Below are 11,529 nucleotides of genomic sequence, written 5' to 3'. Positions count from 1 at the left end.
AGCAATAGAGTTGATGTTGTCTAGCATTACGTTAAATGTAGGTAGTTGGTTACAAACTGATGTAGAAGTCACAAATTCTATATTGATTCCTTTAGAACCTGATGTAGGAAGTGACACATTCTACACATGTTAAGTCGCTTCCTACATCGGATATTAACATAGTCTATGTAAAACAAGTTAGTTCCTACATCAATTTTGGTAGTAACCGATATAGAATGTGATTTTCGACATTTGTTGTCAATAAAATTGATGTAGAATGTAGGTTTTTTTTTTAAAAAATTTAATTATTTTGTTTTATATTCATCATCCCAAATTTTATACTTGTAAATGTGTTTCTTTTTGTTACACATTGTAACTTATATGATATCAATTTTAGATTCATACACATGATATATTATATACTAAAAGTTAAAATCAATGAAATTGTAAAGCAAAAGCTCGCAAGAGACACAAATATTTTTTATTGTGAAAACCTTAAAGCAAGGATAAAAATCATGTGTCATCTAGACCAAAGAAACAACTATAATATTAGCAATAAAAAACAAAAAAGAGTCTCCAAGTGCACAAGTGGTGCATAGGATGATCAAAATCAAGTCAGACATAAATTATAAAATGACAAACTACGATATAAAAAAAACCAAAACATAGCATGTGCTGCGAACAAGTGTTCTTCCTCTTCAATCCTCTGAACTACAATCCAAGCAAGCAATTAATTTCATACATGAACTTTTTTTTCTTCCATTTCCATCCCTTAACACATCAATAATTAATATACTAAAGGCAGTAATCACACTCCTCAAAATTCAGATGTCATGAAATTAGATTTTTGCTTCTCAATGATCCCCTAGCAACTATATGTAGCTTGGCAAGGTTGGAATCAATAAGGTGACCTTTGTTTAGCTATGTGTACCACTTAAATTTTCATTTTGGAGATAAAGATGATGCGGTGACAACGAAGAATTTGATTTATCCTCATAAGTTTTTCTAGACTTTTGAAGGTGGATAAGTTACTAAAAAAGAGAATAATATTATCATAAAAGAATTGGAAGAGATTAAGGAACTAAACAATATGCAAATAGAAGAAATATACTAAGGGGAAATGACAAAATTTCTTTTTGAATAAGCTTCTTTTGTTGCATATTATTTAGTGTCATGCTCTCTTCCATCTCTTTTATGATAAACTTATTGAATATAATTGATCAACCTGCAAAAGCCTAGAAAGATCTACGAGGAACCATAAAAACAACCTTTAACGCAAGAAAGGTCATAAATAATGTGCAAAACACAAAAAAACCAATTTTAGCTCTAAAAAAAGTCTAAAATCAATTTTAGGGCTTATCATGCTCAACATGTGTATTGGGTGTCATTCAACTATCATGAGTTGGCCTTGTTCTGAGTGTCAAGCACAATAAGAATGAATTCAAGATTTAAAAATTTATTAAGTGATAAAAATGGTGTTAGTGAAAGTTTAAGATAGGATACATGGAGGCCTTTGATCAAAGTGCAGACATGCATACCACCTTTTTGTTAGTAACATTATTTCTATCACTTAAAAAATTAATTTAAAACTTAAATAGAATAAATATAAATAAATAAATTTTTATAAGAATTAATTTGATATTACAACATAATTACTTTAATCTCTTGTGTTCAAATAATCTCTAGGTACAGTTACTCACTTACTCCTTTAAATATCCTCTCCATCAAATTTGCTTCTTGACTTGGACGTATAGAGAAAACTATAAAAATAAAAGATAAAAATCAAAATCAAAATCATAATTTTATAATGGTAAAGTATAAATTTGGTCTTTTATATATATATATATATATATATATATATATATATATATATATATATATATATATATATATATATATATATATATATTCAATTTAGTTCCTTGAGTTTAAATGATTCACTTTAATATGGTGCTATATATAATGTCTTTGTAAGATCAAATAATTGATAGTTCCATCAACTTGTGATACTAATGATTTAATTTTAGGTAGCCTGATCGTACCAAGAGTATCAAGTTAGTATAAATTAATAAAAGGACAAATTTGGTCAAACAATATTAATGGATAAGGGGAAATCCTTTAAATTTAAGGGACCAAATCAAAATAAAAATTATAGATAAGAAATCAAAATTTTATTTTAACCTTTTTATATCATTTAACTTGTAGAGTGATTAAGTTGGTTAAGAGAAAGAAATAAGAAGAATTATAATATATTCATGTTTAATGACTTTTATATATATATATATATATATATATATATATATATATATATATATATATATATATATATTATAATTAAAAGAGTGAATAAATAAATTCATTATTTAATTATTTCATCATAATAAATTTTATTATTCCCATTTTCTTATTTTCCGGTAACCTTAAAAAACTATAGTTTGTAACAGTTTATAAGTGTATTTAATGGACAAAAATTAAATTAAAATTTTCTTTTATATTTTGACATTAAATTTATTTTAGTAATAGCATAAAAAATGTATTTTAGTAATAAATTTTTTCAAAATAAATTACAAAATTAGAAAAAAAATCATATAGAAATATAAAGGTTGATGATTTTTTTCCAATGAATTTATAATGAACTTCCGGGGAAGGAAGCATGACACTAAATCGCATGCAACAACAAAAGATTTCTCATATGCCCTCAAGTAATTTACCTTTCTAAAACCAAAAACACAAAACAAACCTCAAAAAAAGTCATAAGTGATGAAAAATAAAGAAAATAAACATGCAATCAACCCTAATTGTTGGTACAAAACCAATACAAACTTGTACATGAATTGATATGCAAAACATGGTATAAAATACCACATATAAGTTGAATTCCGAAATTCAAGTTAATAAAATTCAATATAAAGAATTTAGATTAATCTTCAAATTATATTGAAATTCATTTGTATATATAAGTTGAAAGTTTCAAGGATACGGATTTTCAATAGAATCATAAAGATATGGATGGATCAACTTATCATTCCTAGTCTAAAATTTAAAAGTCAGCATTGAAATTTAGATATAATTATGAGAAGTAATGAAACACTGTATATTTTTTAATTTAAAAGTTAAAAGTCAGAAATTTAAAAGTTAAAAGTCAGCATTGAAATTTAAATACAATTATGAGAAGTAATGAATCAATGTATCATTTTTAATTTATTTTCCATTAAATATATTTTTAAAGTAACTAATTCTAAAAAACAAATATAGTTTAGAATAATTATAACATAAATACTCCATTCAACAAGAATAATTAATTTTAGAATACTATTATAAATTTATTTATCAATAAGGATTATAACTTTATTCTTAATATAAGTAGGTATTTTCATTCTTAAATGCTATTATTATTATTGTTTGGACAAAAAATATATAATAAAGACATAAATGTGAATGTTAATTTTTGGGCTAAATTTCAATTTTGGTTCTTTACAATTTCAAATTTACAATTTTGATATTTTTAAAATAAGTAATTTTTATTTTTCCTTAAATTGATCAAACGTTGACTCTGATGTGACATATTGACTATCTTGATTGATGTTGAACTCATGACCTTTTATTTAAAGATAAAGCAAAAATAGTTTAAATATATTATTCAAAAAAATTAATTACTCTTTACTAATGATGCATGTAAAATAGTGTTTACAAATTTAACTAAACAAAGAAAGTATGTTAAAGTTTCAAGTGAAATTTACTCTCTCTCTCTCTCTCTCTCTTTATATATATATAGTTTTACACTATCATTCAATTACTACATACATGCTATAGTTTTATTTATTGGGACGACTAGACCGATTCGATCGAGTATCGATGGTCTAGTTAGATCAAGTTTTTTGTTGGATCAGTCATGTCATTGACTTGGATTGACCCACTCGATTCTTTGGTTAGGGTTGAACTAGTTGACCAGTATTATTTTTTTTTCAAAATATAAAATTAATGAAAATACAAAAAATATAGTACACTTACAAATTTAACCAAGGACTTGAAAATTGTTTAGATGATCAACTTATTACCAAACTATTAAGATTAATTATTCCTTTAGGTTTTAAAAGTCTCATTTTTAGTCCATAGTATTTTCGAATAACTTCAAATTAGAGTTTTTGTTGTCAATTGCTAAACATGATGTGAAATAGAAACATGTATTTTTAAAAGGATCATTTTCACCTTTAATGTTTTTTAGATAGGTTTAATTTGGTCCTTTATGTGTGTAATTTTGTTCACAATGAGGAACCAAATTTAATCTTTCTAAAATAACATTAACGATGAAAATTATCATTTTAAAAAACATGTGTATCTATTTGCATTACATCACGTTTAATAGTTAACGACAAAGACTAATTTGAAGCTATTCAAAAACATTAGAGACTAAAATGAAACTTCTAAAACATAAATGATGGAATTGAACAAAAACTAAAACAAGAAGGACCAGATATGTATTTTAGCCCTAATAATGAATATTATTGTGTAAATTAGGAGAGAGAATCATTAGATGAGATGTGTGATCCATCAAAATTAGTTATTTTCAATAAATTTCAAACAATCATAGAGAGAATATTAAAAAATTAAAGTGATAGAGAGAGTATCACTAGTATTTTTCTTATTGTGTAATGTTGAAACTTAGACTTAAGTATATATTATGAAACATTTATTTACGTTTTTTGTGTGATACTTTGAATTAATGATAAAAACCAAGAAGATTATATTTTATATTTAGCTTTGTATTGCTATAAAATAATGATATTATATTTTACAATATATAAATAGACAGATGATATTATATTTGGTTCTTTTCTCTTTGCCTTTGATATTATATTTGGTTCTTTTCTCTTTGCCTTTGTTTTATCTTTCCATTTTCAAAATACCTAAAAAAGTAGGGAGAAGGATTGTATAGTATTCCTAGATATTTCTTGTGGGAATGTGAGGAGGGAAACATTTATCTTTCCATTTTCTCTTTGCCTTTGTTATATTTCTTGTTTTATCTTTCCACTTAAATATCTTCTTGGTCCCTTAAATTTGATCTTTTATTATTTTTTATTCCCTGGATTTAAATTTCCTTTTCTTAGTCTCTTAATTTTAAAAAAAAAAAATTAGACCCTTCTACAATTAAAACTGGCTTTTAATTATGCATTCAAACCATTAAAAATCAATCAGATCACAAAGAGAGACATTTGGTCTCCTTATTTTACAAAATCCTCATTTTTTGTCAGATCCTCAATTTTGCCCACATTTATTTCTTATACTTTACATAATTATATTATTTTTATGACATCTTAAATGAATATATTCAATCTAGAGTTCAATTAAACAAAAAAAAAAAAAACATAAGCCTAAAAATGGAGGAAACAACTTTACATATTAAGCAAAATAGGCAGATTAAGATTGTATTTAAGCTTAAAATATGAATATATGTTCCATTAAAAAATAGACATGCAATTTCATCAAAATTATATATTTTTTTACATATAAAATATTTTCTCAATTAAAATATACATATAAATACAAAATATTACATGCAAAAAGATGTTTAATTTAATGGAGGAAATTAAAATTTTATTAACTTTGGATAAGTTAAAATTAATAATTGAAAGCAATAAAATTAAGTTATTATCAAAAGAATTAAAAACTTTTTCTTTTTTATCATATTAATATTTTTTGGCTCCTTTAATTATGGGGCTCGGTTCGATCGCCTCTCAGAATAACCCTCAGGAGGACCGGGCCTGATTTTAGTGTTTGTAAATTTAGTGTCTATCACCACTTAAACCAATAAAAGATAACTTAGAACAAAAAAAGTAATATTTAAAATACTTTAAACTATTATCATCAAGTCTGAAATTTTGAAAGAAATCTAATTAAGTGCATGTTTATTTATCAGTTTAAATTATTGTTACGCAAAATTTGAGACAAATTCAACATATCAACACAAAAAAGGTTTTCAATCTGCTGAAAAACTTATATCGTTAACCCATACATGCTTTAAATCGATCTTTCATTTACTTAAGGAGCATCAAATTTTTAAATAATATTACAGGAACAAGAATTAGGTAGAAACTAAAGCCAAGTGGAAGAGGTAATACGGAAACTTTTGTTTTTCATCACGTGGAGCATCTAACTCCTTAGTCTACTCTTTCATCAAGCTGGGATATATTAGTTGTTGAAGAATGGTCCATCATCAAATAAAGACTTAATTATACGGTACAGAAAGTAAACAAAAATTCAACGCCTCATCCTTATAAATAGCAAGCTTCACATGAATAACAATTACAATCCTCACAAGCGACTACATATACAGCAGAATTAAGAGTAGCACTAAGGAAAAAAAAGAATGAAAGTTATCTACTTCCTTGTTGCCATCTTGGCTTTGGCATCCTCCATTGTCTCTGCCTATGACCCTAGTCCGCTGCAAGATTTTTGTGTGGCAACCAATGAAACCAACGGTGGTATGTACAAACATTCCTCAGAATTCTTGCTATCCAAATTTTAAGCAGGTTAAATAGGCTTAAATAATTTTTTTTTGAAAATATACTTTTTGTCCTCATAAAATTAAAAATATTCATATTTTATTTTTGAAAAATTTTTAACATATTTTTCATGCTCGTAAAATTAAAATGCATCATTTTTTACTCAAAGCATCCAAATTTATGTGTATAACTTTTTTACCGGTTATATGCATAACTTATTTAAAAAATATTACATTTGCATTGGTTCTATATATATATAACTGGTATAAAAAATATTATATTTACATTAGTTATATATATAAGAAGTAAAAATCATAATTGTAGGTTCGAATTTATCCAACTTACCTCTTATCTATTTAACACATTTTAATTTTAGGAAGACGAAAAATATACTGTAATTTTTGTAAGGATAAAATTCAAATATTTTTAATTTTATGAGGACGAAAAATATATTTTATCAAAAAATAAATACAAGTTTAGGGATCCAATTAAAAAAAGTTCAAGGACTTATTTAAAAATGAAAAATAGTTTATGACCTAATTAAAATTGTCAAGTCCCTGCAGGTTGATAATACTAAATTTAGAACTCGCAAAGTTGCAAATACAAAAGTGAAAATATTGGCTTAAAGAGAGTTAACATTTTTTAATTAGATCCATGAACTATGAATTTTTTTTCAATAAGTCCTTGAACTTCTTGTATTTATTTTTTAATTAGGTCCCTGAGACCTAATTAAAAAAATATAGGTTTAGAGACCTATCGTCTAAAAGAAAAATAGTTTTAGGACCTAATTAAAAATTATCAAATAATTCCAGGATAAGAAAATTAATTTAACCAATAGTTTTAATAAATATTAATTCAAAATGAACAAAAATATTATAAGGACTAAAATGAAAAAAAAAATACATTAGAAAGATGACAAAATGGAATGCCTCACCCATTGAGTTAAGTGTGAAAAATGGGTTGGGTAGGATCATTTCAAATTGGACATGAACTTTATTTTTGTAGTCCATTTAAGTCCAGTGATGCATTGGATCCATATTGATCCACTATGCTTTTTTAATATATATTTATATAAATTCAAAGAAAAATTAAAAAATATCAAACCAAAATAGACTTAATTGAATTTATTTTTTGAGTCTAATTCAAAGAAAAATTAAAAATATCAAACCAAAATAGCCCATTGAGTTAATCCAAATTGACTAAATTATATTCGAGTCAACATTTTTTTGAGTCTGGTTAGATTAAAATGCTCATTTTATTATTTTTAGTTTATTATTCATTTGATTGAATATCGTAGGTAAATTATTGTACACCTACTTATATATGTGTATTTGATTCTCACTGATAAAATATAAAATAAAAACTCTTGTTAATTTGTACTTTGTAGTATATGTGAATGGAAAATTCTGCAAACATCCCAACCTCACGATTCCTGAAGATTTCTTCAGACATGTGGAACCCGGGAGCACTGCCAACCAATTGGGCTTAGGACTGAGTCCTGTGAATGTTGCACAATTACCTGGACTAAACACGCTTGGCGTGTCTATGTCTCGCATAGATTATGCACCAAAGGGTTTAAACCCTCCACACACTCACCCTCGAGGCACTGAGATGCTTATGGTCATGGAAGGCACTCTTTTTGTTGGATTTGTCTCCTCCAACCAAGACAATAATCGTCTCTTTTCCAAAGTGCTCAACAAGGGTGATGTGTTTGTGTTCCCAATTGGGCTCATTCATTTCCAATACAATGTGGGGAAAGGCAATGCTGTTGCCATCACTGCTTTTAGCAGTCAAAATGCAGGAGTTATCGGTATTTCAAGTGCTGTGTTTCTGTCTACTCCACCTATTCCTTCTGAGATTCTCGCCAAAGGTTTCCAAGTGGGAGAGAATGTAATTGATGAGTTTCGTTGATACCAGAACAACTAATCGATAATATGGACAATCACTTCACACTAGCTACTTAATAAGTCAAGACTTCGGTGTTTCAAGCAACCTATGCAAGTTTTTTTTTTTTTAATATATATATATATATATCAGCGAGCACCCTATGCAATTGACCTACAAATGATTGCAATTATACTAAATAAAATGTTTGTGGGTTGTATATATGTACTTTTATCAGTTGTTTTGTTTGGATTTTGATTTGGTTTAATACATTGTTTTTCTGTTTAATAAATGCGCCATATTTTTACCTTTCCCTCGCTCGGAACAATGATTCTACACAAAAACTGACTCAAACCGGCACATCTGACCAATTAGACCAGAATCGGTGATATAATCGGTTCAAGCAATGATTTTATTTTCCATAGTACATTTATCCTCCTCTATTTATCAAAAGAATTTAACTCATTTCGTTAAATAATATTATGGATTATTATAAATTTTCTCTTATCTAAATTCATTTTTTTTAAAATAGACTAGTCACGTCACAACTTTAGAGACATTAACTATACGTGTGATTTAAAATTTAACAGTATATGATGAGAAAAACCACGATCACTTAAGGATCTACTTTAGATTTTACTAAATAAATAGCAATAATAATTAAACTCAAATTTAATGATACTTATAAAAAGAGTTTAATTTTAATATATATTATAAATCAATTAGAAATTGTCTTAAACTTAAATTTTAAAGTAAATACTTTAAAAATTAATAAATTTATTATATATGATAATACATGATTGAATAAAAATATAAAAATTCTTTATATATAATGTTAACGCATTCTAACAACTAGAACATTATACAACAAGGTTTTGTTATATAGGCAAATGTCATATGACAACGTGTCCACATCAAATACATTCCTTTTCAATTTAAATGTTGCTGAAATTTTTATTATGTTTTTAATTTATAAAAATATATAATTATATAGTAATTAATGTGATTGCAATATATATGTATTCCAATAAAATCGATCCATTAAATCATTAAAGATTATATACTTTTTATTTTATACAACACAACAATTAATTTATTATTTGTTATGATATAATTTTTATAATTACGATAATTAATTACCAAGTGTTAAAAACAATTATTTAATTGGTTGTAATGTATCTTAAATTTATGTAACGTTTGTTTTTAAATTTGAAATTATACAATTAGTTATAAGATCAAAATAATAAAAAATAAACCTAATCAGTATAGCTCAGTTGGTCATATACTCTAAGTTTGTAAGAAAGATATAGGTTTGATTCTCACACTTGAAAAGAAATAAACTTTTTTAAATATAACTAAATTTCAAATCGAAAAACTTCTAATTATAGTCTTTATAATAAATACTAAAAACATGTGCATATTACATATAACATCATAATCGGATTAATCGATTTTATTATTATTTTTGTTTATATATATATATATATATATATATATATATATTATATTGATATTTGTTTTTTTAAGAAATATTTATTGTACAGCACACGACGTTAGCTTTTCAAAACTGTGCAATGTCGTCGTCATGTGTGCTGGAAGTGTTCTATCGTGATTTATTTCCAACGCATGGTTCTTTTGAAAAAAGCTTCAGTGCGCATTCTTTTGTTAAAAAAAAAAAAAAAAAAAAACAACAGTTTTCTTTCTGTTACAAATATTAAGAAAGCGGGGAAGGATATATGGCTGGGGGAAAGAAAACATAGGTGAAAGATAAGACAGAGGTTTGGGTGGGTGTCTTTTGAAAAAAGTTGTCTCAGTTTTATAAGTAACAAAAGGTGAAGTTTGTTTCCAGTCAATACATGATTAATTTGTGTTTTCCAATAACTCTTTTTTTTTAATCTAAAGTGAAACATACGTTATTTTAGAGAAAAATTATTCCATCTAATTATTTTTTGACTTTTTTAATTTATTATTCAATTGATTTAATTTAAATTTTTAATTTGATATAATCCAATCCAATTTAAAATATTTGAATTGAATTGGTTTTAGTCCTACTTTTTTTAAAAAATACTAAATAAAAGATAAGATATAAAATAAATATAATAAAAATAATTTAAAATAAAAAAATATTTTATTTATATGTTATTATATAACTAATAATAGAATATTTATTTATTTTAACTCAAATAATTTATAAAAAAATATTTTTAATTAAATATATTTCTCATAAATAAATATAAATTATATGATAATTTTATAAATATATAAGAAATAAAAATAAAAATGAGTGATGTTATAAATTTATGAATAAAAATATAAATACATATGTATATGTTTAGTTTGTAAAATCAAATGTGAAATTTGATATGATGCAATAGAAAATTTTGATTTTCCAATTTTTTTATCCTTCAGTTGATTTGATTTTCAATTGTTGGATAATAGTAGGAGAAGTTTTAACCAATCAAAAGGATCATAAGAAAATTCTCATCCTTTATCATTTTGTTTACCTAGAAAAAGATGGGGATAATACTCTCTCATCTTGTTCTTTAGCTCCTAAGTGGTGTCTCTTGTCATATTGATCCATATCATATTGATTTTATGTGTGGGATCATGAGTGTAATTTCACAACTTAGACATGAAAAACATTTAAGCCATTCAATCAAATTTTTACTGTACCAGTTTCTTTAATTTGTTCAAGTTCATGAAACATCCAAATTGCTAGTTTTATTATTATTATTATTAAATTGACTCTCAAATGATCCAATTTTTCATCTTAGTCATCGAATCGATGCACTCATTTCCATTTTAGCCAACGGTCGTATCCCCCCAATCACACCCTTCATGTAGGGGTGAACAATGGACGAGTCTGGACAAGAAACTCCAATCCGATGTAAATTGAACATGAAAAAATCAGGCCCGCCACCAACGCTTCATGAAAAACTCCATAAGCATGCACCTTATACATCAATGGAGTTAGAGATGAAGTGTCGAGGTGCGACGACAAAGGGAAGGTGAAAATGTGGTGCTTAGATGAATGAGAGATTGAGAGATAATGGAGCTTTAAGAATGTTTGTAGAAAAGAAAATGATGGGCACCACCAATGCTTAAGATAGAGTTGGAGAAGCTAAAAAACCATGGTAAAATTTTAAAGGGAAGAAAAACTACA

At 25.8% G+C, this 11,529-nt stretch overlaps 1 protein-coding gene across 1 annotated transcript; it reads left to right on the top strand.

The window, feature by feature from the left end:
• Nucleotides 1-6,284: 6,284 nt before the first annotated feature.
• On the top strand, nt 6,285-8,634 carry LOC114399739 (germin-like protein subfamily 1 member 16). The gene is made up of 2 exons (XM_028361956.1): nt 6,285-6,461; nt 7,870-8,634. The coding sequence occupies exons 1-2, from the start codon at nt 6,347-6,349 to the stop codon at nt 8,391-8,393; spliced, it is 639 nt and encodes a 212-aa protein (XP_028217757.1). The 5' UTR covers nt 6,285-6,346; the 3' UTR covers nt 8,394-8,634.
• Nucleotides 8,635-11,529: the final 2,895 nt, after the last annotated feature.

Source organism: Glycine soja, chromosome 19 (assembly GCF_004193775.1).
Source record: "Glycine soja cultivar W05 chromosome 19, ASM419377v2, whole genome shotgun sequence".
Classification (NCBI taxonomy): Eukaryota; Viridiplantae; Streptophyta; class Magnoliopsida; order Fabales; family Fabaceae; genus Glycine; species Glycine soja.
The sequence above is the reverse complement of the archived record's forward strand: the minus strand, read 5'-3'. Positions and strand labels throughout refer to the sequence as shown.

What these genes read in the sequence shown, in the direction of transcription:
- LOC114399739 (XM_028361956.1), top strand. Translation starts at nt 6,347, where the DNA reads ATGAAAGTTATCTACTTCCTTGTTGCCATCTTGGCTTTGGCATCCTCC. An exon ending in AACCAATGAAACCAACGGTG is followed by an intron (nt 6,462 to 7,869) that starts GTATGTACAAAC and finishes TGTACTTTGTAG; the next exon opens with TATATGTGAATGGAAAATTC.